Below are 27,101 nucleotides of genomic sequence, written 5' to 3' on the forward strand. Positions count from 1 at the left end.
ACTCCTCCAGAGCACCATCGGCGGTCTATGCTACCTAGTCCACACGAGGCCAGACATTGCGTTCACTGTGGGCTACGTCAGTCGCTTCATGGAGGATCCTAGAGAGGATCACTGGGCTGCGGTGAAGCGGCTACTATGCTACGTCAAGGGGACGGTAGATTAGGGGATCATCTTTCTAAAGATCGGTGGGAGTAGGCTGCAGCTCACTGTGTTCAGCGATGCAGACATGGCGGGGGACATCGACGGACGACGGAGCACCTCTGGCGTGCTCGTCTTCCTCAGGTCAGCCCCAATTTCATGGTTGTCGCTGAAACAGAAGATGGTGGCGCTATCTATGTGCGAGGCAGAGTACATAGCGTCAGCCACAGCGGCGTGCCAAGTTGTGTGGCTGCGCCGGCTGTTGGGCGAGCTGACCGGCGTGAAAGCTCACCCACCAGCACTGATGGTGGACAATCAACCTGCCATCGCCCTCGCGAAGAATCCGGTTCTGCACGACCGGAGCAAACACATCAACGTGAAGTTCCACTTCCTTAGGGACTGTGTTGATGGATGGCAGATCGTCATCGAGTTCGTCGAAACTGGTCGGCAATTCGCGGACGTCCCACCAAGCCGTTCGGATGTCTTCGACTCACGGAGCTGAAGGAGATGATCGACATGGAGGGGGTACAAGAGATAGCAGTAGGTTTAGGGAAGAATTGTTAGAATAAATTACTGCTTCCTTGTGTGAACACAGCAAGGGGAAGGCGGCGCTAAAAAGGCCCCCTGCTATGATACTGTAGCACTGTAGGTGCAGGCGCCGCACGGCTCACCTATAGAGCACTGTAGCCACATGTAGAGGCCGGCGCAGAGTCAGTCCTGTATGTTATCTAGTCACTGTTGCAGCAGGGCAGCTGTACTGGGACTAGATGGATAGAGTTGTATAAATAGACTACCATGGCAACTCAGTAAAGAGAGTTTAGATTTGCCATCTCCCATACAGGGCTTTGGCCAACGTTGGTGTCTTGTACAGTGTGTGTATGCTCTGTTCTCCCTCTTCTTCAACCTCTGGCCATAGTGTGTAGGGACGGACAACGCTTATTCGTGGTCGGCTTAGCTAGTGGGTGCTCGGCAACACTAGCGGGTGCTCGGTAAGACCGGTGAGTGGTTCACTCACCTGAGCCAGTAATCCTGTGGGCCAACAAGACCAACAGAGGACATATTGAAGGCATAGAAGCAAAATAAAGTGGATAAAAGATGGTGATGCTGGAACAAAGCTTTTCCATGCTACTGCAACTCTAAAATACAGGAACAATCTTATCTCTCAGCTTCAAAAGGACAATGGTGAGATTGTTTCTAATCACTTCGACAAAGCCAAGGTTTTATGGGAGGCTTTCAAAGAAAGGCTTGGGCAATCAGAATTCAGAAATATTGTCTTCAACCTCAGTTCATTCTTGGACAGTAGCACTGATTTAGCTTGGCTTGAAGATCCCTTGTGAGAAACCTCCCTAATAACAAAGCTCCTGGGCCAGATGGTTTTAACAGTGAATTCATCAAGAAGTGTTGGCATTTCATAAAAGATGATTTATATTCTCTTTGCCTTGCCTTTCAAAACAACTCAGTCTAGCTACAAAGCATCAATGATTCTTTCATCACTCTTATTCCCAAGATTGATGGAGCCCCAAAAGTGGGTGACTTTAGACCCATCTCTCTACTTAATTGCTCCATTAAGCTGATCACCAAGCTTCTAGCTAAGAGGCTGCAAACTGTGATTCTCCAGTTGGTCCACCAGAATCAATATGGCTTCATAAGAACCAGAACTATTCAAGATTGCATTGCCTGGTCCTTTGAATATTTGCACCTCCGCCACCATTCAAAGAAAGAAATTGTGGTACTCAAATTGGATTTTGAAAAGGCCTTTGACATAATTGAGCACAAAACAATACTTGAGGTCATGAAATACAAAGGCTTTGGACAGAAATGGATTGATTGGATCAATTCCATCCTCAGTTCTGGAACATCTGCAATCCTTCTTCTCAATAGTGTCCCTGGTAAAACCTTCCATTGCAAGAGAGGAGTCAAGCAGGGAGACCCCTTCTCCCCTTTATTATTTGTATTAATAGTTGACCTTCTGCAATCAATCATCAACAAGGCTGCCCAAGATGGATTTCTGAAGTTGCCAGTCCCAGCCCTAACTAATGACTTCCATATCATTCAATACGCTGATGACACACTCATCATCCTTGAAGCCTCAGCTCCTCGACTTTTTTTCTTAAAGGAATCCTACAATCCTTCAGTGATTCAACTGGCCTGAGAATCAACTTCTCCAAGTCAATGATGGTTCCCATCAACATAAGTAATGAAAAACTTGTGCATCTTGCTAGGACATTTGGATGTGCCACTGGATCATTCCCTTTCACATAATTGGGGCTTCCCATGGGCACAAGCAGACCAAGAGTGGATGACTTCCTACCACTCATAAATAAATGTGAGAGGAGGTTGAGCTATGTCTCACCATTTCTGAGTCAGGCTGGTAGATTGGAGCTCACAAACTCAGTCCTGACAGCTTTGCCAAACTTACACCATGTGCTCAACATCCTGCCAAAGACAGTAATCAAACAAATTGACAAAGCCAGAAAACAGTGCCTTTGAAGAGGAGCACAAGCCAATGCAAAGAAAATTGCTAAGGCAGCATGGGCCAATGGTATGTGTCTCAAAAGGGGAAGGAGGACTTGGAGTTCTTAGCCTGTAGACCCAAAATGAAGCTTTACTTCTCAAGCATCTCCATAAATCCTTCAACAGGAATGATCTCCCTTGGGTGAAGCTAATTTGGGACAAGCACTATAGAAATGATAAGCTGCCAAATCCTGCTGTCCCAAAAGGATCCTTCTGGTGGCGAGATATCTCAAAATTGCTTGACAAGCACAAAGGGTTGGCTTCAACCCTAGTCTATGATGGAAAATCCTGCCTACTCTGGAAAGACTTATGGAATGGCCAAGTCAGGAAACTTCAGTTCCCTGAACTTCACTCATTTGCCAAAAACAAATGGATCAGTGTAAGAAAAGCTCATGCCACTGATGATACCTCTGATTTGTTTAATCTGCCTATCTCTGTGGAAGCCTTTGAGCAGTTGCAAGAGCTGGAGACCGAGTTTTTTGCTATGACTCTCACTCCCTCAAATGACAGTTGGACTTATATCTGGGGGTCACCACATTTTTCATCCTCCAAGGCATACAACATGCTTGCTGGACCACACTCAGGCTGACCCAATTTATAAAAAAACTCTGGAAAACCTCTTGTCAGGGTAAGCATAAAGTCTTCTTTTGACTTGTTCTAAAAGATAGATTAAGCACAAGGAATTTGTTAAGAAGAAGAAGAATGCATCTAGAGGATTATAGTTGTGTCCTCTGTCAGCAACAAAACGAAGAAACTTTGATGCACCTGCTGTTCTACTGTCCCTTTGCCGAGGACTGCTGGGGTATTCTAAATTTTGTCTATGGCGACAACATGTTGATTACACAGATTTATGAAGCTTGGAGAGCCTTGGTAAATGTCCCCTTTGCTCTAGACATTTTCATCCTTGCTTGCTGGTCTATTTGGAAAATGAGGAATGACATTATATTTAGAAACAGAAATGTCTCAGTGGAAGATTACAAAAGCAATCTGGCAGCAGAAGCACTCATGCTACTTCACAGAACGAAAGAAGGATTACACCCTTGTTAGAATCATGGATTCAGTCTTACTTTTAGCTATTATCATCTGTCTGTTTTTCATGATTTTTTCCTCTCCTTTTTTTATCTTAATTTTCCTTCCCCCCTCTAGTGCTGTCTTTGTAATTTATTTACCTATACTCCTTTTGTTTTAATATATTCTCAGTAGGAGCTCCTTGCTCCTCCTGTTCTTTTCAAAAAAAAAAAACATGCAGGCTTGGCTGCGAGCTTTTTTTTTAATTTTGGCCCGATTTTGGTATGTAGTTGCGTCGATTTTGGTCCACGATGTCTCAATCTTTTCTATTTGGTATTCATCTTTCCTTTCTCGTTTGCGTCTTGAACTCTCGATTTGTTCTATGCTAATATGCTTGAGATTTGGCTCCTCCGATCTGTCTCATGTCATCCAACGGTGTTTATTTTAGGATTGGAAACGCGTATAATTAGCTACAGGATATCGACCGACTGGACGAAATTAAAATAGAAAATTTGCCTCTTTATTATTGAATTTGGAGTGTACTTTTTATCCAATTACAGCCGTGTGTATTTACCAGTTCCTTCTCATTTTTCTGTTCCGGTCTTTTTGGCCGTGTGGGGTGGACAAAGGTAGGGTCGGATATCGAGCCAGTTTGGCTTGCCTCGGTCGAGCTCAAGCTGGTTCGTTAGGCTAACAAGCCAGTTTGGCTTGGCTTATTAATATTATAAGTTAGAAGGACAGCTCGGCTCGGCTCGTTATCAAGTTCGAGCTGGCTCGTTTAGCTCGCGAGCTACTAAAAAAATAGGACACACATGTTTATAATGTTATGTAAATTAATTTTAGAAGGTGACGTTCATCATTATGCAACCATACATGATTAATACATACCAGGTTCATCAAAAGTATCAACCATGCAATATAGCTGGTCCATCCATGATCATGCAGTTCCAACATACTAACTAGTTGCTTGTCACCACAAATTTAGGAAAGTCCACAGATTCGCATCTGAAAGGATCAAGATGCCCAAGAGGGGGGGTGAATTGGGCTAATTCTAAATTCTCTTGCAATAATCAAATCCTACGGATAGCCCAATTAACCCCTTGTGGCTAGAAAAGTGTTTATATCAAACTAATGCACAACAACCTCGCAACCTAAGTTCCAAACTTACTCTAGCAAGCAATTCTATGGATGTAAAAACAAGTATTGAATTGCTCAAAGTAAATGCTCAAAGTAAGTGCTCAAAGTAAATAGAGAGAGAAAGGAACGCGGCGATGTTTTGCCGAGGTATCGGAGAGTCGCCACTCCCCACTAGTCCTCGTTGGAGCACCCGCGCAAGGGTGTAGCTCCCCCTTGATCCGCGCAAGGATCAAGTGCTCTCTAACGGGTTGATTCTTCGACACTCCGTCGCGGCGAATCACCCAAAACCGCTCACAACTTGAGTTGGGTCACCCACAAGCTTCCGCCGGGTGAACACCAAACTCCCAATCACCACCAAGCCGTCTAGGTGATGGCGATCACCAAGAGTAACAAGCACGAACTCTCACTTGACCACGCGAAGCCTAATGAGAAGATGAATGCACACTTTGCTACTCTTGATTTGCTAGTGAGGCTACTCTCTTGGATTCTCAAATCACAAAACACCTCACTAGGACCTTGCTCTTCTTGGCACTCACAAACGTGTTTCTCAGCTGTTGGAATGAGCAAAAGATACTCACTCACGAGTGGAGCTTCTATTTATAAGCCACAGCCTGAAAAACGAACCGTTATGAGCCTCTGCGGGATGACCGGACGCTCCGGTCAGTTCAACCCGTGAACCAGTTTGCAATGATGACCGGACGCTGGTCAGGGTCCGGTCAGTACCGACCGGACGCAGTCCGGTCCGCTCTTGGATGCTTACTGTAACGACCGGACGCTGGATACCCAGGGTCCGGTCACACTGACCGGACGCGTCCAGTCACTCTTTCCCAAGTCCTAGACCCTTACTGGAGTCGACCGGACGCTGGCCCTCAGCGTCCGGTCACATGACCTCCCAGCGTCCCGGTCACACCAGACTTGATCCTTCACGGTCAAATGAACTGACCGGACCCTGCGGCCAGCGTCCGGTCGCACCGGAGCCAGCGTCCGGTCAGTGTTTGACCCTACATCCACTTCCATCTTCCGAACATATGTGAATGAAGTTTGCTCCAAAGATCTTAGACATTCATAGGAGCTACCTAGAGCTAGTTTTAACAAGTGTGCACCACACCTAACTCACTAGACTTAACTAGGTCACGCTACCCGTTCATACCCCCCTTCATAGTACGGCCAAAGGAAAAACAAAGTCCTAAACTACTCTAAGTGTTCTCCAACTCCAATTGACACTTAGAACTAGTTATCCTTAACCTTGTCGTCCATCCTTTGAAAACCGAAACGATTTCCATCGTAGGGGCATGACAACCTCGATTGCCCAATCGATCTCCATTACCATGACCTAACTTAATTGTCCTCTGCAAAACACACGTTAGTCATAGTAATCTTGTATTAACATTAATCACCGAATCCAATTAGGGGCCTAGATGCTTTCAATCTCCCCCTTTTTGGTGATTGATGACAATACCACCTCGAGTATGTTATGGAGTGAGGTTTTTGACGGGCTTGGTTCATATAAGCTTTTGTCAATAAGAACAAAAGAGTTAGTCACGCTTATATGACCCAAGCCAACACAATGTACTCAAAGGATAATGAATTAAGCATGAGTATAAATAATAAAGCTCATTTGCTTCGAAGTGTAAACGCGGAGGCAAAAGCAAATGAGCATTCCACAAGTGATATGACATATAGATAAAGCAAAGTAGAAATCACACATGTCAAATATCACAATCACATAGATAGCACCTATCACATATATATAATAGTATGTATGAAAGTAAACACACGAATGCATAAGTAATAGTGTATCACACAAATAAACTCCAAATGCAAAATGTATAAATAAGCTAATACTAGATAACTAGCTCCCCCTAAAACTCGCTCCCCCTAAGTCTACATACTCAAACCCTCTCCCCTTTGGCGTCAAACACCAAAACCTAAGGGTCGGTCGGCGGGGCTGCAGCGGACGAGTCGGGCGCTGAAGTACGTGGAGCAAGATGGAACTAGGGCGCCATCATCATCTGACCCTGAGCTCTGAACTGACTGACCCTCTAAAGCAGGAAGTGTCGCTGAAGCAGTCTAGGTCTGAGCTAGGGCTGGTGCTGCCTGTGAAGCTACAAGTATGTCTGTCGTAGGATCTGACGAGGCGACAGACGAGGGGGAGCCTCTGAGTAGTCATGATAGCTGGAGCTGCTGTAGACGGACCGGCAGTATGCATGTGAGGCGGAGTAGGGCATGCCCGATCAACTCGCTGAATGATGCTCCAAGACTCCTGAGGACTGACGACTCAGGCACGAATATGAGGGAAGTCTGCTCTGGTGAGAAACCGTGTGATAGGAGTGAACTGCGGGCCTACACCAGGTGAGACTAACCACTGGGACACCTGTACAGGAGGTGAAGGAAACTGAGCTGGAGCTGTCCCTGACTCTGAAGCCCGATGGGCTATACTGCTGGAGTCGTCGAAAGTGGTAGGAGGTGCAAGCTGGGGCGAAGTCTGTGGCAGTGGAATCCCATGGCTGTCACTATATGCTGCATGAATCCCATGAGCTGCTGCTTGCAAAGTAACTGCTGGTGCTGAAGAAGCTGCTTGCTAGCCGCTGAAACTCGTCCTGACGAGCCTGAAACTGTGCGGAGTTGTAGCTGTCTCCTGTGCCTGTCGTGTTGATCCTGCTGCATCCGCTCAAGAATAGCAATGAGGCGGGGTCTGTCTGTGGAGTAGGTGGAGCAGAACTAGAGCTACCTGCCTCTGCATTGTGTCTGCGTGGAGGCATCTGAGGTATAGGCTGGTAGTCGTCGTCAGAGCTGTCACTATACTCACTCACTCCCTGCTGTGCCTCTAGCTCCTCCTCCTCAGTGGCTGCAATCCCTTCTGATGATCTCGTCCTGCTGAGCTGTAGACTCTGGCACGTCGGGGCGACGGCTAGGCTGACTGGGTGCCTGAGGAGTGGCGTGTCTGATCCTCTGTGACAGGTTGTAAGCTGGGAACTCTGTAGTGGCACCTGTATACTCATCCATCATGCTAGGGGGCTTATCAATCACAACTCTGTGGATGAGGAACGTGATCCAGTGAGCATAGGAAGCTGCCATGCGACCCTTGAATCCCTCAGCTATAGTATCCTCCATCTCTGAAAGAAGGAGGGTCCCAGATGTCAAACACTGTCATCTGCATGATGGCATTGAGAAGCTAGAGCTATAAGCGAGTCAGGCCCTCCCTGTATCCCAACCTGGGAAGCAGTGTCCTCCTGATGATGGCCTCTAGTATCCTCGCTGTAGGAGTCAAGTCACTGGGGGTTCCTGCTCGACCCCTCACCAAAAGGCTCCTTGAAGCAATGCCGCACTAAATCCTGTAGGGGGCACCTGCCCTCCATGAGGACGCCTGGGAGGCTCCTGATGTCCATAGCAAACCTCATGCATCTTTACAGGCTGCTCCTGTAGTCCTCAGTATCTCTCTGGCCCTGCTACTCGTCACTCTATAGTCTTTGCCGTTGAAAGCAAAGTGAATAAATCTGTGATGTGGATCGATGAGAGTGAGGCATAAAACTGACGGACCCAAGAAGGTACATATATCCCTGTCCGTCCAATCAGATCTGACAGTCCTTGGCAAATATGAACAAGTATTGCCGAAATGCCCTCTCCGGCTGCCTGCCACAATGGACTCTATCTGACAGACCCCTCTGTGATCTGAACACTGCCCCCACTGTTGAGATATGCATTGTAGAAATCCTCCTGCAGTGGCGTGTAGAACCCCTCAGCTGCTCTCTCATCCCTCCTCGGAGGAAACCAAACCTCAAACTCAACAAACCGCAGCTGCTGAACCTGCCTGGCTGTAGCGGCCCTCAAGTCGAGGTGAACCACTGGAGGCGGACCCTGTGGTCTGGGCGGAGGGCGTGAACCCCTGCGCTGTGTAACTGGCCTCGGTGGAACTGCAGCACTGGTACGACTCGAGCGGCGTAGCTGAGGTGCCGGCTCGGTCTCCTGACTCTCCTGAGTCTCCTGGGCTGGCTGAGGCTCTGCTGGTGGGGCTGCTGCTGTGCTGACGGACCCTCCTCAATGGCAACCCGTCGTCCTGCAAGCGTGGCAGTCCCAGCTGGACTACCGTGACGACGCTCAACCTCCTCAATCGCAGCTCTGACTGCGGTGAAACTGGCTGATCTGCAATGACAACTCCGCTGCGGGTACCACCTCTCTCGGCACGCTCTGCGGCCTCTGCAACAGCTGCTGCTCTCGCTGTCTCTGCAGTCGGGGGTACTTCCGCTTCTTGGATGTTACCTGCTTGGTTGACTTGCCTTTAGATCCGGCTGGCTGGCGAGGCGGGGGCCTCCTATCATCATCACCTGGGCCACCACCAACATCTTGGTGCGAGCCATCTGAACTGACAAGATGGTGAACTGTCGCTGATGAAGATCAACTATCAAACTGCCGCTTTCGAGGCTTGGCCTCGATCCTTACTCGCGAGCTTGGCTCCGAGTTGACTGCCAACTGCCAGACGAAACACAACGGAACCAACTCGCTGCATGATAGAATAGATGGATATACAAATAAATACCATATGTCTAATAGATGCGAAACCCTAATAGAGAAAAGCAATGTAGATGCAAATCTTGAATCGAGTGGCTTTTCTACCTGACGATCAGCGATCCGAGAAGAGATAAGATATCACGCGGGGGATCCTCGGAACCGGGCAAGGGTTAGGTCAAATGCCCTGAATGCAATGGGGAATCAGTGCATTTAGAATTGATCTAGGTCACAATTGGAGATCAAGATTGAAACGCAACAAACTCGCCTTACCAAACAATGGGAGGATAGGGCAAGAGGCACTTGGCGAAGAGTTTGCATCCTTGGCAATGGTGGAACGACGAGCTGGGCGCGAGGAGGCCAGCGAGGAGCTGAGCAGGCGTGGTGGTGCGCGGGACGGCGGTGCCTCCGAGATGAGCTGGCGCGGGGCTCGGTGGCGTGCTAGGCCGGGGCGCGAGGCTCAGCTGCGGGCGTCGGGGAGGCTGGGCGGCGCGGCTAGGCAGGGGCACGGAGGCGCTGGGCGCGAGGTGAGGCGCGAGGAGGGCGGCGGCGCAACCGTGCGGCGGCTCGGGCTGCGGCGGCGACTTGGGCGGGGTCACGGCGGCGCTGGTTAGGTCAGGGAAGAAAAAACTCGAAGGCCCGTATAAATAATCCCCCAAACCGTGACAGAAAGGAAAACCGAAAAAGAGTCCTTAAGACGCGCGAGATCCACTGACCGGACGCTCCGGTGGTAGCGACCGGACGCTACCAACCCAGCGTGTCCGATCGATTCCAGAGAGGTCCAAATCCTCTGGAATCGGGGACCGGACGCGTCCGGTGGTCCATGACACGGAGCAGGCAGGGTCCGGTCAGTAACAATTTGATTTTTCCTCCGATCGACCGGGACGCTGGAACCCTTCTGACCGGACGCACAGACGCAGCGTTCGGTCACTCCGTCAACAGCAGTCACCTCCTGTGAACTGACCGGACGCTGAACAGCAGCGTCCGGTGCAGCGTCCGGTGCACCTTTTCCAGCAACTTCTAAACTTCCTTCGCGCTGCCTGTTCCCAATTCAAGTCCAACTTTGATAAGATCCAAATAAACACCAATTGGGACTGATGTGAGTGACCTCTCTCAAACCCTCATATTTTTTCAAAATATTTTGCCTTAGGCTATAATTCTTTTAAGAAAATAGGCAACAAGAAGGCAAATGGAACAAAACGACAAGACAAAATTCATGCATATGTAATACTTGTAAGTAAATCTAGTTGCTTGTCAAGTTTGATCCAAGGTTAAGCTTCTTCACACGCTTTTTCGGCGGTTATCTTAACCATGTTAGACAAGCCCTATATGCATTTTCACAAATTAAACATGTTGTAAATTACAATGAATGCAAGGGACAACACAAGCTCAATTTTTTGTGAAGTTACTAAAATCAAGTACATTGAGCTCATTCCGCAATCTACAAATGTAGCCTCATCTAGCGGTTTAGTGAAGATATCCGCTAATTGATCTTCGGATCTTACACCTTCTAGTGATATATCATTTTTAGCTACATGATCTCTTAGAAAGTGATAGGGATATCTATATGCTTGGTGCGAGAGTGTTGAACCGGATTATTTGCAAGTTTTACCGCACTTTCATTGTCGCACAAAAGAGGGTAACTTTCTCTAGAACTACTCCATAGTCTAGTAAAGTTTGTTTCATGTATAATATTTGTGCACAACAAGCACCCGCGCAATGTATTCCGCTTCGGCGGTAGACAAAGCCACACTATTTTGTTTCTTAGAGAACCAAGACACAAGTGATCTACCAAGCAAAATGGCACCCTCGGATGTGCTCTTTCTATCAACTTTTGCAATCCGGCATAATCCGAATCGGAATAGCCAATTATTCCAAATAAAGCTCCTTTGGGAATACCAAAGGCCAATGCTTAGCGTGTGCTTAAGATACCTAAGGATTCTTTTTACGGCAATTAAATGTGTTTCCTTAGGACTAGCTTGAAACCTAGCACACATACACACACTAAACATTGATGTCGGGGCCTAGATGCGGTTAAATATAACAAGCTACCAATCATGGAACGGTTAGAGAGTTTGATCAACCGAGTTACCTCCCTCATCTAGGTCGAGATGTCCATTGGTAGGCATTGGGGTCTTGATTGGCTTACATTCATCCATCTGAATCTCTTGAGAAGATCTTTTGTGTATTTCTCTTGAGAGATGAAGATGCCTTCTTTCATTTGCTTGACTTGAAACCAAGAAAGAATGTAAGCTCACCAATCATTGACATCTCGAACTCCTTAGACATCAATTCACCAAATTCTTTGCATGAGTCTTCATTTGATGATCCAAAGATAATATCATCAACATATACTTGACAAATGAAGATATGCCCATCAAGCTTCTTGGTGAATAGTGTGGTGTCGACCTTCCCAATGGTGAAGCCCTTCTCAATAAGGAAATCCCCAAGGCGCTCATACCAAGCTCTTGGGGCTTGCTTAAGCCCATATAGTGCCTTGGACAACCTATAAACATGATTAGGATATCTAGGGGTCTTCAAACCCGGGAGGTTGATCAACATAGACTAGTTCATTAATAAAGCCATTTAAGAATGCACTTTTCACATCCATTTGATATAGTTTCATTTCATGATGTGATGCATATGCAAGAAGGATATGGATGGCTTCTAATCTTGCAACCGGTTGCAAAGGTTTCTCCAAAATCTAAACCTTCAACTTGAGAGAACCCCTTTGCCACTAGTCTTGCCTTGTTCCTCACAAGAACACCTTGATCATCTTGCTTGTTGCAGAACACCCACTTTGTTCCAATCACTCTTGTACCTTTGGTCGCTCTTCAAGATTCCAAACTTCATTCGAGTGAAGTTGTTCAACTCTCATGCATGGCATTGATCCAATCCGGATCTTTTAGAGCTTCTTCTACCTTGGTAGGCTCATAGCAAGAGACAAAAGAGTGATGAGCAATAAATGAAGGTAAGTTTTTGAGATCTAGTCATCAACCCCCTTTGTTGGACTCCCTATGATGAGATCTTGTGGATGAGCTTGTAGGAGAGGTGTATTTCTTCTATTGACCACTTGAGGAGGAGGTTGTGGAGCATCAACATCTTGTGCTTGTACCACCATTTGCTCATGGGAGATATGAGTATCTTCATTTTCTACTCTCCCAACTTTTCACCATCTTGTGGTACATTTGATGAAGAAGGGTTGGTTAATGACTTGTACATCATCTTCATCATCTTTTGGCTTAATGTCTCCCACCGGAATATTCTTCATAGCCTCCCTCAATGGTTCATCACCTACATCATCAGATTCTCATGTGCTCCTTGGGAGCCGTTAGATTCATCAAATTCCACATCATATGTTTTCTTCAACCAAGCCGGTGGCATGATTAAATACTCTATATGCTTTGGGACTTCAATGAGTAACCAACAAGAAAACCTATATCACAACGCCTTTGAAACTTCCCTAGGTGTTGCCGCTTCTTGTAGATGTAGCACTTGCAACCAAACACCCTAAAGAAGGAGACGTCTGGCTTCTTCCCATTGAGCAACTCATATGGTGTCTTGACAAGGAACTTTTGAAGAAATAGGCGGTTGGATGCATAACATGCGGTGTTGATTGCTTCCGCCCATAGAGCTTCGGGGGTGTTGTACTCATCTAGCATTATCCTTGCAAGAGTGATCAAAGTCCGGTTCTTCCTCTCAACTACACCATTTTGTTGAGGAGTATAGATTGCGGAGACTTCATGTTTGATTCCAACTTCATCATAAAAGCTTCTATGTTTGTGTTGTCAAACTCTTTGCCATTTGTCACTTCTTATCTTCTTGAGCTTTCACTTCAAATTCATTTTGAGCTCTCTTGGCAAACTTCTTGAAACAAGATGCAACTTCGGATTTGTCATGAAGGAAGAACACCCATGTATATCTTGAATAGTCATCCACAATCACAAGACAATAGAGATTTCCTCCCAAACTCTTGTATGTTGTTGGTTCCAAATAAATCCATATGTAGGAGTTCTAGCACTCTTGTGGTTGACATGAAAGCTTTGGTTGGATGAGTGTTTGCAACTTGCTTGCCGGCTTGACATGCACTACATAGCTTGTCCTTCTTCAAACTTCACATCCTTCAATCCTCTCACCAAATCATTCTTCATAAGCTTCTTGAGTGAGCTCATCCCAACATGAGCAAGTCCTTCTATGCCATAGCCACCCAAGTGTTGTTTTGGTGAATAGGCAAGTCTTCAAGTTTGCATCTTTCGGAGGTGAAAGTCAACTAGATATAAGTGTTGTATCTAAATCCATTGAATATCACTTGATTGTCATCTACCTTAGATACAACCACCTCCTTCTCGGTGAACAAGCATTGGAAGCCAAGATCACACAATTGTCCAACGGATAGCAAGTTGAAACTCAATGAAGCAACATAGAGCACATTTGAGATGGAATGATCATTTGATATTGCCACTTTGCCCAATCCTTTGACCTTGCCCTTTGAATTATCTCCAAATGTTATTTTCTCTTGTCCATCTACCTCTTCATCTAGTGAGGTGAACATACGAGGATCACCGGTCATAGTGTTGAGTGCAACCACTATCAATAACCCAATGACTTCCACCGGTCTTGTAGTTCACCTACACACAAGAGATTCAAGCTTTAGGGATCCAAGCTTGTTGAGGGCCCTTCACCTTCTCAACAAGTGACTTAGCCACCCAAATTTTCTTAGGCCTACTCTTGTTGGGGGACCTAAGAACATGACTTTCATCTTTTCCACTCGAATCTTTTCTAAGCATGTAGTGAGCATTGAAAGCAAAGGGTCTAGCATGCTTGGGCAAGGGGTTGTGGTGGTGGAGTTTGACACTCATGAGCAAATGGCCTTCGTGTCCACATTCAAAACATCTCTTTGGCTTTGGCTTTGGCTTTGATTGTTGGTGTTGAGCTTGAGCCTTCTTCTTCTCTACACTTGCCATATATCCAATGCCACTTCTATCTATCTTCATGACGATATTCATGAGTAGCTCACTTTGGAGATGCTTGCCTCTAGCAAACTTGCTCAATCCCACCTTGAGATGCTCTTTCTCTATCTTGAGCTTCTTGTTCTCTTCCTTGAGAATATCATTGTTCTTCTCCTCCTTGAGTTTCTTGATTTCTTCTTTTAACTTCTCATTCTCAAGAATCACCTCTTTGTCATGATCAAGAGTTTTCTAGCACAATGGTGTTGTGACTCTTCATCTCTTCAAGATCTTTCATGAGCTTCTCATTGTTATTCTTGAGCTTGACATACTCATTATAGTCATTGCATTCCACCACTTGCTTGCCCTTGCTACTAGATCCATGCTCAAAGCTTTCATCAATTAAATCATCACATGAGGTAGCTATATCAATCTTAACAACATGGTTAGTAGCATCATGTGGCTCATTTGGTAAGAATTCTTGTGCAATGATAAGGGTATCATAATTGATCTTTAGAGTTGCATATTCATCTTTTAGCTTATTGTGACTAGTGATAAGCTCATTGTGTACCCACTCAAGTTTATCATTTTTATCTTTAAGCTCTTTCTTAGAAGATTTGAGCTCCTTGAGTTTGGATGATATAGAATCATTTGTTTCCTTTAGCTCATCATTAGCCTTTTCTAATGTATCACACTTAGCTAAGAGTGAATCATTTTAGCATCAAGTTTTTCATTTGTAGCTCTACTTTTTCTAATGATCTTAGTGTATTTTCTTAGTATTTTGACAAGATCATCATATGTAGGTGAGTCATCATCATCGCTATCACTATCATCATCACTAGCATATTCATCATCACTACTATCATCACTCTTAGTTACCTTGCGTTCACCTTTGGCCATAAGGCATAGGTGTTGTAGAGGGTGATGGCGATGGTGGCGATGAAGATGCAAGATCAATAGCAATGGCGGCCACCTTTTCATCATCACTATCATCATCGGATGATCCACTTGATGAATCAATATCCGTGAGCCAATCACCGACAATATAGGCCTTGCCACTCTTCTTCTTGTAGAACTCCCTCTTTTTGCCATCTCTCTTCTTGTATGGCTTGTTCTTCTTCTTTTCATCTTCATCACTTGAATCATCTTTCTTGCCCTTGTTCTTGAACTTGTCTTTCTTGGGCTTTGTGCATTGATGAGCTAGATGACCAAGTTCGCCACAATTGTAGCAATCCATCTCGGAGATTGGCTTTCTTCTTGAGCTAGTGAAGAACTTCTTCTTCTTGCCATCAAACTTGATGCCACTCTTGTTTAGCCTTTTTTAGTATCTTGTGGTCTTTTTCACCATGAGGGCAAGGCTTTCTTCATCATCTTCATCACTTGAGCTCTCATACTCAAGTCTTGCTTTGCCCTTGTCTTGGCTAGCTTTGAATGCTAAGTCCTTCTCTTTCTTCTTTGTAGAGGATGAGCCATCTTGTGGTGTGATGTGCATGTACATCTCATGAGCATTGATCTTTCCTAAGATTTGTGTCGGTGTAGTGGCGAAAAGATCACCTTGATGTAGCACGGTCACAATGTGCCCATATTTGTCAATGGGGAGGACACTCAAGATTTTTCTCACAACGTCGGATGGTGACATTTGAGTGAGTCCAAGCCCATTGACTTCCTCTATAAGAACATTTAATCGAGAATACATCTCATTAGCACTTTCTTTGGGAAACATCTCAAAGAATTTAGCTTTTTAATCACAAGATGATAGCGTTCCTCACGCTCACTCTGGTTCCCTCATGGAGTGCACAAACGTCCGACCATAGTGCATGGGCGTCTTTGTGGTTCCTTACACGATTAAACACATCTTTGCAAAGGCCTCTAAAGACGGTGTGTTGCGAGCCTTTGCATTCCATTTTTCATAATTCACTTCATCGCCTTGAAGTTGTGCGGCATTCCTAGGTGCTGGGAACCCTTGAGAGGCGGCTTTAAGAATTCCAACATCTAGAGCTTCTAAGTAAGCCTCCATGCGGATTTTCCAATATGGAAAATCATCTCCCTCAAAGATAGGAGGAGGTCCATCCCCGTGAGACATCTTGCTCTAAGCGATTAAGCTTAAAAACGTGAGCACGAGGCTCTGATACCAATTGAAAGGATCAAGATGCCCAAGAGGGGGGGGTGAATTGGGCTAATTCTAAATTCTCTTGCAATAATCAAATCCTACGGATAGCCCAATTAACCCCTTGTGGCTAGAAAAGTGTTTATATCAAACTAATGCACAACAACCTCGCAACCTAAGTTCCAAACTTACTCTAGCAAGCAATTCTATGGATGTAAAAACAAGTATTGAATTGCTCAAAGTAAATGCTCAAAGTAAGTGCTCAAAGTAAATAGAGAGAGAAAGGAACGCGGGTGATGTTTTGCCGAGGGTATCGGAGAGTCGCCACTCCCCACTAGTCCTCGTTGGAGCACCCGCGCAAGGGTGTAGCTCCCCCTTGATCCGCGCAAGGATCAAGTGCTCTCTACGGGTTGATTCTTCGACACTCCGTCGCGGCGAATCACCCAAAACCGCTCACAACTTGAGTTGGGTCACCCACAAGCTCTGCCGGGTGAACACCAAACTCCCAATCACCACCAAGCCGTCTAGGTGATGGCGATCACCAAGAGTAACAAGCACGAACTCTCACTTGACCACGCGAAGCCTAATGAGAAGATGGATGCACACTTTGCTACTCTTGATTTGCTAGTGAGGCTACTCTCTTGAATTCTCAAATCATAAACACCTCACTAGGACCTTGCTCTTCTTGGCACTCACAAACGTGTTTCTCAGCTGTTGGAATGAGCAAAAGATACTCCACTCACGAGTGGAGCTTCTATTTATAAGCCAGCCTGAAAAACGAACCGTTATGAGCCTCTGCGGGATGACCGGACGCTCTGGTCGTGATGACCGGACGCTCCGGTCAGTTCAACCCGTGAACCAGTTTGCAAGTGATGACCGGACGCTGTCAGGGTCCGGTCAGTACCGACCGGACGCGTCCGGTCGCTCTTGGATGCTTACTGTAAACGACCGGACGCTGGATACACAGGGTCGGTCACACTGACCGGACGCATCCGGTCACTCTTTCCCAAGTCTGGACCCTTACTGGAGTCGACCGGACGCTGGCCCTCAGCGTCCGGTCACATGACCTCCCAGCGTCCGGTCACACCAGACTTGATCTTCACGGTCAAATGAACTGACCGGACCCTGCGGCCAGCGTCCGGTCGCACCGGAGCCAGCGTCCGGTCAGTGTTTGACCCTACATCCACTTCCATCTTCCGAACATATGTGAATGAAGTTTGCTCCAAAAGATCTTAGGCATTCATAGGAGCTACCTAGAGCTAGTTTTAACAAGTGTGCACCACACCTAACTCACTAGACTTAACTAGGTCACGCTACCCGTTCATACCCCCCTTCATAGTACGGCTAAAGGAAAAACAAAGTCCTAAACTACTCTAAGTGTCTCTCCAACTCTAATTGACACTTAGAACTAGTTATCCTTAACCTTGTCGTCCATCCTTTGAAAACCGAAACGATTTCCATCGTAGGGGCATGACAACCTCGATTGCCCAATCGATCTCCATTACCATGACCTAACTTAATTGTCTCTGCAAAACACACGTTAGTCATAGTAATCTTGTATTGACATTAATCACCGAAATTCAATTAGGGGCCTAGATGCTTTCAGCATCTTCTCCCTGGAAAACAATCCATAAAATCAATATTTAAGTACCACAGCAATTATAAAATTAAAATTCATATGAAACAGCTGAGAATAAGGATTACATACCAATAGATTAGGTGTACACTTCTAGGTCAGCATCATTATCTTTTGGATTCATGGTCGTGGGTTGATAGGTCTCAGCTCGTGAGCAGCTCGTGAGCTGGTTCGAGCTGGCTCGTTAAAATAGCGAGCTAGATTCCAGCTCAACTCGTACAAAAGTTAAAACGAGCCTAGTCGAGCCGAGCTGAGCCGGCCACGAGTTGAGCGAGTTGGCGAACCGCGAGTATTTTACTTCTTTATTATTAGGGATAATTTTTTTATTTTCTTTCTTTATTTATTTCTTTTCTACTTATTATTATTTTTATTTATTTTATTTTCTTTCTTCTTTTTCTTTTCTTTTTCCTTTTTGTGGTTTCTATTCTTCTTTTGTTTTATCTTCTCTTTATCTTTTATTGAAGCTAGTTACTTTTTTTTATTTCTCATATTTTATTTTGTTTTATTTTAGTTCTTCTATTTCTTTTCTCTTCTCCTTTTTTATCTTGTATTTATTTTTCCGCTTTTTGTTTTATTCTTCTTTGTATTTTATTTATCTTTATTTTATTTTATTTTTTCTTTTCTTTTTATTATTCTTTTATTTACTTTTCTTTCCTCTATTTATTTTTATTTTTATTTTATTTTATCTTCCCTTTAGTTTTTTTAACCAAAACTAATTACTTTCTTTATTTTTCTCACCTTTTATTTATTCCACTAATACGTGGCTTTTCTTGTCTTCTCTTTTTTAGTCCACTATTAGTTGTATCCATGTGATGTTTTTGAATCTATAACGTGCCTTTTTCTTTCTATTATTTATGTCTTCTCTTATGTTTTGTTCATTTTTATTAGTTTTGTATTTCTATTTATGTTTCAATCTATTATGTGCCTCATAGCGTTTGTAATTTTCTTCCCTATTTAATCGATATTAGGATACTATTCACATAAATACGGAATTTTATTCTTCTAAATCTAATTCATTATTTGCCTATATTATTTTGTTTTCATTTTTTTTTTGTTGATTAGCTGTCGTGGACTATAGAGTGAGCTAGCGGCGTGTTGGGTTCCTTCCTGAGCTAGCTGTTCTTATGCGAGTCAGAACATGAGGAACAACAAAAGGTGTGAGTCACGGCCGTGTGCAGCATTTCACTGCTATGTGATCTTTTTTTCCCTTTTCTTTGTTTACCATTTTGCTTTTTTTGTTTTTTTCCTTTCAATATTCTTTTTGAATTTTTATTCTTTTCATTTCCTTTATTATTTTATTTCCCTTTTTCTTCTTATTTATTTAACTGCAATTGATTATTTTCAATTGAATTTTTGTTCTTTTCCTATTATATAGTTTTAGTCTTTTATTTACTATATTTTTTATGAGATACATATGATGTTCGTGTACTCACGAGCAATGACAAGGCAAAGCCCCAATGACACAATGCTACAGTACTCTACTACACATAGATTGCTTGGCCTTGTATTTGGTTGCATCAATCGCCGAATTTTTTACTATTTGGCCCTTTTTTTTGAAAGTTTCTCTTAAATAGACCCCTGGCGGAAAGAATTCCAGAAATGGACCCTTGGCTCGGCGCCAGAGTGACTGGCGCCGAGCTCGGCGCCACGGTCACTGGCGCCGAGGTCCTGGGCACGGGAAAATGGCCTGCCAGGGGCTCGGCGCCAAAGTGACTGGCGCCGAGCTCGGCGCCATAGTGAATGGTGCCGAGACACCTGCATTTAACCCAGCCTGCACTTCTTCCCCGAGCTGAATTTTGGCTAAGTCCCTAAATTTACCGTGAGATGGATATATAAAATTTTAGCCAAATTCTAAGTTGCCGGTGATTGTGTGAGGTAGGGTGAAGTGGCGAGAAAAAAACCCGAGACGGAGGAGAAATAAGAGGAAGAACGCTCGGGGAAGAAGTGCAGGCTGGGTTAAATGCAGGTGTTTCGGCGCCATTCACTATGGCGCCGAGCTCGGCGCCAGTCACTCTGGCGCCGAGCCCCTGGCAGGCCATTTTCCCGTGCCCAGGACCTCGGCGCCAGTGACCGTGGCGCCGAGCTCGGCGCCAGTCACTCTGGCGCTGAGCCAAGGGTCCATTTCTGGAATTCTTTCCGCCGGGGGTCTATTTGAGAGAAACTTTTGAAAAAAATGGCCAAATAGTAAAAAGTTCGGCAATCGGGCCGCGCTGGCCGCTACTTTTTCTCTGCATGCATGCATCGTCGTCAGCGCTGCAGCTCCTGCCTCGATAGAGATCTATCGCCGACGACTTACAGCAGTGATCGTCTGATTGATCTGATCGACCAGTGTACTTGTCCTTGTACGTACAATCTTTGTCTCTGCGACGCCATAAACACAAATAATGGTGCTCGCCAGCGCCAGATCATGGAGAAAGCAACAAGAAGAGCGACGAGCCGACGACCCAGCAGATCTGTCGACTAACTGAACCTTTCTACGTACACTAGCTATAGTGGTAGCTGCAACGCATGCAGAGCTGCTATACGTATCTCTCTCTCCCTCTCTCTCTATGACCGATCACAGGGACATGCATGCTGCACAAAAGCCTAGCTAGCTAAGCCTCCCCTGTCATATTTGATTGTACGTATATACATGCATACACGACCGGATACATTAACTTTGCCGAGTGCTAAGGGCACTCGGCAAAGCCCCAAAACACTCGACAAAGGGTTTGACGAGTGTTACACTCGGCAAACGATACTCGGCAAACCCTTAACGGCAAACTCAAGATTGCCGAGTGTTTTTTGTCGGGCACTCGGCAAAGTTGTCGAGTGCCCAAAAAACACTTAGCAAACTTTTTTTTTCAAAAAAAATAAAAACAGCACGTCGACACCACGCTCGCACCACCAGCACCGCCGCCGCCACCACCATCCACGCCCACACCACGCCTCATCCTCCACCATCCACGCCCCGCACCACGCCGCATCCACGCCACCACCACTATCCATGTCCCCTCCCTGGATCTCGCGGGCAATTTCAAGGGAAGACAGCTCGCGGACGTGGATAGCGTTTGCCCGCTCACCTCTTGGCGCGCTTGGGGTCGAGGAGTGCGAGCTCGGCGAGCTTGTCGTCGGGCACGGCCTTCTTGGCGTAGCCCGACAGCACGGAGGACGGCGCCGACTCGCCCTCTAACGGCAAGGTGGCCCCGTCCATGGAACTGCTCCTCTTGTGCCCCGCCACGCCCCCCGCCTCCTCCGCCGCCACCGCCATGCAGCGAGAGGTCGTCGAAAGAAGGCGGCGTCGAGGGAGAGGCTCCGCATGTGCGCCCCGCTTGGCGGCCTCGGCACCGCAGACGTCGGGGAAGCTGCCTGTGGCAGCGGCTGCTGGGGCGGCGGGTCTGCGGGCCACGGGCGAATCGTGGAAGAGGGAGGGGGGCTAGATCTGGGAGAGGGGGTGAAAGGTCCTAATGGCTAGAGGGTGGGTGAATAGCCTAATAAAAATTTCTACAACAACACTTAACCAAATGGTTAGACAATTATGAGGCGAAGCAAGTGTTACGCTAGCCTACTCAAAATGCAAGCCACCTACCACAATTCTAGTTTAGATAGTGTCAATTCACACAAGAGCAATGACACTACCCTATGTTAGTATGCTCTCAAAGGCTAACTAAAGAGCCACACCAACCAAGCATGGCAAGCTCTCACAACTAGCTACACTAAAGAGCTTGTCAACTAGTTTGCGGTAAAGTAAGAGAGTGATCAAGAGGGTTATACCGCCGTGTAGATGAATGAACCAATCAATCACGAAGATGAATAACAATGATGACCAATCACCTCGGAATCAATGATGAACACAATGATTTTACCGAGGTTCACTTGCTTGCCGGCAAGCTAGTCCTCGTTGTGGCGATTCACTCACTTGGAGGTTCACGCGCTAATTGGCTTCACACGCCAAACCCTCAATAGGGTGCCGCACAACCAACACAAGATGAGGATCACACAAGCCACGAGCAATCCACTAGAGTACCTTTTGGCGCTCCACCGGGGAAAGGTCAAGAACCCCTCACAATCACCACGATCGGAGCCGGAGACAATCACCACCTCCGCTCAACGATCCTCGCTGCTCCAAGCCGTCTAGGTGGCGGCAACCACCAAGAGTAATAAGCGAAACTCGCAGCGAAACATGATCACTAAGTGCCTCTAGATGCAATCACTCAAGCAATGCACTTGGATCACTCCTAATCTCACTATGATGATGAATCAATGATGTAGATGAGTGGGAGGGCTTTGGCTTAGCTCACAAGGTTGCTATGTCAATGAAAATGGCCAAAGATATAAGCCACAGCCAGCCATGAGGCTATAAATAGAGCCCCAATCAAATAGAGCCGTTATACCCCTTCATTGGGCAAAACGCGCTCTGACTGGACGCTCCGGTCATACTGACCGGACGCTGGCCCTCAGCGTCCGGTCGCCCGATGGATGCCACGTGTCACTAGCTTCAAACGCTGTTCGTCAGATTCCAACGGCTACGAAGCTGACCGACGCTCCGGTCAAAACTGACCGGACGCTGAAGCCCCAGCGTCCGGTCGTTTCCAGTAAGCTCCCCGAGGCATGTTTTTTCGACCGGACGCAGACCAGCGTCCGGTGCTTCAACCCTACCCACTGTGCCGTCTGACAGCTTGACCGGACGTAAGCCTTTTAGTGTCCGGTCGTTGAGTGACTCAGCGTCCGGTCAGTAGACCGACGCCAGCATCATTTCGACCAACTCCATTCAACTCTAACTTCTTCACCCTTGCTCAAATGTGCCAACCACCAAGAATTTTGCATCCGGCGCAATAGAAATAGACATTTCATTTTTCCAAAAGCGCCGATCTCACCCTGTAAACACCTTGTGCACATGTGTTAGCATATTTTCACAAATATTTTCAAGGGTGTTAGCACTCCACTAGATCCTAAATGCATATGCAATGAGTTTAGAGCATCTAGTGGCACTTTGATAACCGCATTCCGATACGAGTTTCACCCCTCTTAATAGTATGGCTATCAAACCTAAATGTGATCACACTCTCTAAGTGTCTTGATCACTTAAAACAAAATAGCTCCTATGGTTATACCTTTGCCTTGAGCTTTTGTTTTTCTCTTTCTTCATTTAAGTTTAAGCCCTTGATCATCGCCATGCCATCACCATTGCCATGCTATGATCTTCATTAGCTTCTTCTACTTGAAGTGTGCTACCTATGTCATGATCACTTGATAAACTAGGTTAGCACTTAGGGTTTCATCAATTCACCAAAACCAAACTAGAGCTTTCAGGGGGAGGGTGCGCCGGATCTGGGAGAGGAGGGTCGGGGGCGCCGGGAGAGGGGACTCCGGCGAGGGGAGGGGACACCGGGAGAGGAGGGGAGGGGCGCTAGCCGGGATTTGAGGGGAGGGGGCGCCGACGAGGCGAGGCGAGGGGAGGGAAGGGGAGGGGAGGGAGGAGGTGCGCCGGCGAGGGCCGGTCGCCCGGTGGGACGGAGGGAGAGGGAGCTGTGAGGGGGCGTCGGGGAGGGAGGTGCGCGCGGTGTGCGGGGGAGGGAGGGGGCGGTGTACGGGGGAGGCAGTGGAGGAAGGTGGGGTTTTATTTCCAAAAAATATTTCTTTGCCGAGTATTCTAGATCTAACACTCGGTAAAGTTTTTTTTTATTTTTTTTCTTCTTTTTCTTTTTCAGAAAAAAGATTTTATTTCTTTGCCGAGTGTTCTAGATCTGAGCACTCGCAAAGTTTTTTTCATTTTTTTTCTTCTTTTTTTCTAGAAAAAAGATTTTATTTCTTTGCCGAGTGTTTTTTAACATTCGGCAAACCAGCTCTTTGCCGAGTGTTTTATTTTGCCAAGTGTTTTTAGCGCAACACTCGGCAAAAATCTTAGTCGCCGAGTGCCCAAGGGAACACACTCGGCAAACATGAAAACACTCAGCAAATTTGAGGATTCCGGTAGTGACAGATCAAAATGAGTCTAGCTGTGTAGGTAGTACATCGCCAATACTCTGTCACTGTGAGGAAATCACTACTGCAATTTATCTATATCTATATCTATATATATCACTACCGGATTCAGTTTCTTTGTCGAGTGCCTCAGGCACTCGGTAAAGGCTGATATACACTTGGCAAAGCCTTTGCCGAGTCGGTAAATAGTTTATCGGCAAAGACCTCTTTGCCAAGTGCACTTTATCAGGCACGCGGCAAAGCCTTTGCCGAGTGCTAATCTGACACTTGGCAAAGAAAAGTCGCCGTGACGGCGAGCGCCACCGTGACGGCGGCTTTGCCGAGTGTCAAGGTCAAGCACTCGGCAAAGGTCACCGCTTTGCCAAGCGCCGTTTGACTCAGACACTCGGCAAAGGTGGCCGCTGTGCCGAGTACCACTGGCAAAACACTCGGCAAACAGGCGACCTTTGCCGAGTGCCTTGCACGTGGCACTCGGCAAATCTATGATTTTTGCTTAGTGCAATAGCCTTTGCACTCAGCAAAGCATGTTCCTAGGTAGTCACTTTGCCGAGTGTCATGGCCATTGCACTCGACAAAGTGACTGAAAATAGCCTTTTTATTTGTTTTTACATCCCATCCAAACAAACAGAATATATATATAACAAACATCACCAACATCACATATATATCATCAAAAGCATATATATCACCAACACCACATATATATCACAAACGTCACATATATATCACAAACGTCACATGTCTCACAATATAACACAAATAAGTTCACAAGTAATCCAAGTGCTCCATCATCTACAACCACAATTGCAAATAGAAGTACCATTAACAACCACAAGTATCATCATCAAGATAGCCAATGAGACTGATTTGGTGAAGGATTCGCTGAAGCATGAGGATCGTTCGATGCCGCCGATTGATTATGCACAAAGGAGAAAGAGATTGCATGTGTGAGACAAGATAAATATATACCATACATGAATATAACTCATAGGAGTAGAATAGTGAGGAGGTGGAAGTGGAGCGAATAGCAAAGGTGGCGGAACTACACCCATAGCGGCGCCAAGACTTTGCATGTACTAAAGAATGTTCGCCATCCTCCGCTGCTCGGCCTTCCGCTCGGCCTCCACCCTCTCCTTCTTCGCCTACATCTGCTCCCATATCCTCCTCTCTTGTTCCAGCTGGGCCTACAATATATTCAATCCAATGTTACAATAATGCAAAGGAAAGATATGAAAAACCAATGAACGACGAATAAACCAGGAATAACCTCGAGTGCCTCCACCCAGTGGTGTGAAGTGTCCTGCCGAGGTCGTATGGCCGGGCTCGTGCTCGTGCTTCTTGCTCTAATCTAGGAGAGACTAGGAGTAGCGGCCGAGTCGATTGTGCCATCGCCAATCCAGTACCGCCCATGCTTCTTGCCTCCTCCCACCCTCATGATGACTTCTCCATCAAGGTCCTTAGTGCTCAGATCGTACTCTGGCCCATGGACCTCCCTTGCCATCGATGTGTACTCACTGAGGCGGTTGTGGATGGTCGCATTGCCGTACGCCTTGGGCCCATCCTCCAGGTTTGTAGTCGACATCGGACGTCGCCTTGCCCTTATGGGACATAGCAAATGCCTTGAAGATGGAGCAAGGCTGGCCACCATGTGACGCCGACTGCGAGAAAAACAGCAAGATGATTAGAAATCATGCAGAATTGAGCGTTAGAATAAATAAATGAATTCGCGTACCCATGTTTCTGCGTATCCACTAAGGCTGCGGCTGCCTTGATGGTGTGCTACACCTAGCATCATCAAACGCCACTCTCGGCACAAGTTGTGCGTCTCCTCCCACTCGCGTGAGCACCACTTATCCACCATCTGTACCTAGCACTAGGGATGCACGGCGCACCAATAAGGAATCATCTACAGGCCATCAAGTACATGACATATCAGAAGATGAAATTAAGCCTACTTAATCTCAAAAGGAATCAGTATTAATGTTTTGTATTTACCTGCAGGTACTGGTCCCGTGTTAGCGTCATGGTTCTTGCGTCCCTTTTGGTGACCTTCGTTCCAAGGACGGTCCCATGGTAAGTTACGATGGCCTAGATGCGCGCCTCATAATGCATGTCCCACGACCAGTTTTTTGCAGCATTTGGTAGCCACCGCATCCGCCTTGGCCTCATGTCCATCCTGGCATCTAAAGAAATCCTGCATACAAACACGATATATCCATTCATTATTTCAAGAATGTCCAATGAATGCGATGTATTGAGCAATATAGTGTGAGGAAGACTTACCCACAGCTCTTGCTTCACCTGCTCTGCCTTGTTGTTGAATACCCTACGGTCCCAATCTGCAGCATCGGGGGCAGCAGCATAGTGGTCAACGAGTAGGCTGGCCCCGTCACTCCGGCATACTCAACTAGACCAAGGAAGTGCTCCTTGCACAGAAGACCGAGGATGCCATTGACTTGGTGTGTGTGAGCACCTCCACTCACCACAATCATTCAGTTCTACCCAAGTGATTAAGAAAAATTATTAGTTTCTATTTTGATTTTCAACATATCATATAAAGTAGTGATAACATCTAAAGCTACTTACTTTTCCCCCTTGGGTCGAATCAGCGGGCGTCTCTCATGAGGTATCGGTTGCTGAGGGGAGGCTCATGGGACCTCGCAAGTAGATGCTCAACAAACTAGAGGAAGCAGAACCCCTTGCTGTATTGTTGTCCTCCTGCGCGTCCTCATGCGCGTCCTCCTGCGCCTCCTCGGCGTCCTCCTGGGGCACCTGCTCCTCCTCACGTGACGGGGCGGTAGGCAACGGCTCCCTCCTGTGGCTGCTCCTCCTCCTACTCTCCCCTGGTGCAGCGGTCGTTGTCCTTCTGTACAAGGACGCTAGCTTCCTCATCCCACCGCCCACCATCTTTGTTCAATCACCTGCAATTAAAAAGAGTAAACCAATAAGCACTGATAAACAAGAAGTACTTAGAAAGAGATGCAAAATAAACAAAACATAATTACCAAAATAACATAGTATTATATGTATTAGAAATAATCTTCATGATCGAGATTAGCTAGATCATAAGTTTCATCATCACTATCAATCATGTCGAAATAATCAACACTATCTGAATGAGCAATGTTGCCATTGTCATTGTCTA

At 46.2% G+C, this 27,101-nt stretch overlaps 1 protein-coding gene across 1 annotated transcript; it reads right to left on the bottom strand.

The window, feature by feature from the left end:
- Window positions 1–9,572: 9,572 nt before the first annotated feature.
- LOC136500122 (early nodulin-like protein 18) lies at window positions 9,573–21,242 on the bottom strand. Its single transcript, XM_066495522.1, has 2 exons — window positions 21,055–21,242; window positions 9,573–9,909 (listed from the first exon to the last, which is right to left on the bottom strand). The coding sequence occupies exons 1-2, from the start codon at window positions 21,240–21,242 to the stop codon at window positions 9,573–9,575; spliced, it is 525 nt and encodes a 174-aa protein (XP_066351619.1).
- Window positions 21,243–27,101: the final 5,859 nt, after the last annotated feature.

Source organism: Miscanthus floridulus, chromosome 13 (genome assembly GCF_019320115.1).
Source record: "Miscanthus floridulus cultivar M001 chromosome 13, ASM1932011v1, whole genome shotgun sequence".
In the NCBI taxonomy this organism is placed as follows: domain Eukaryota; kingdom Viridiplantae; phylum Streptophyta; class Magnoliopsida; order Poales; family Poaceae; genus Miscanthus; species Miscanthus floridulus.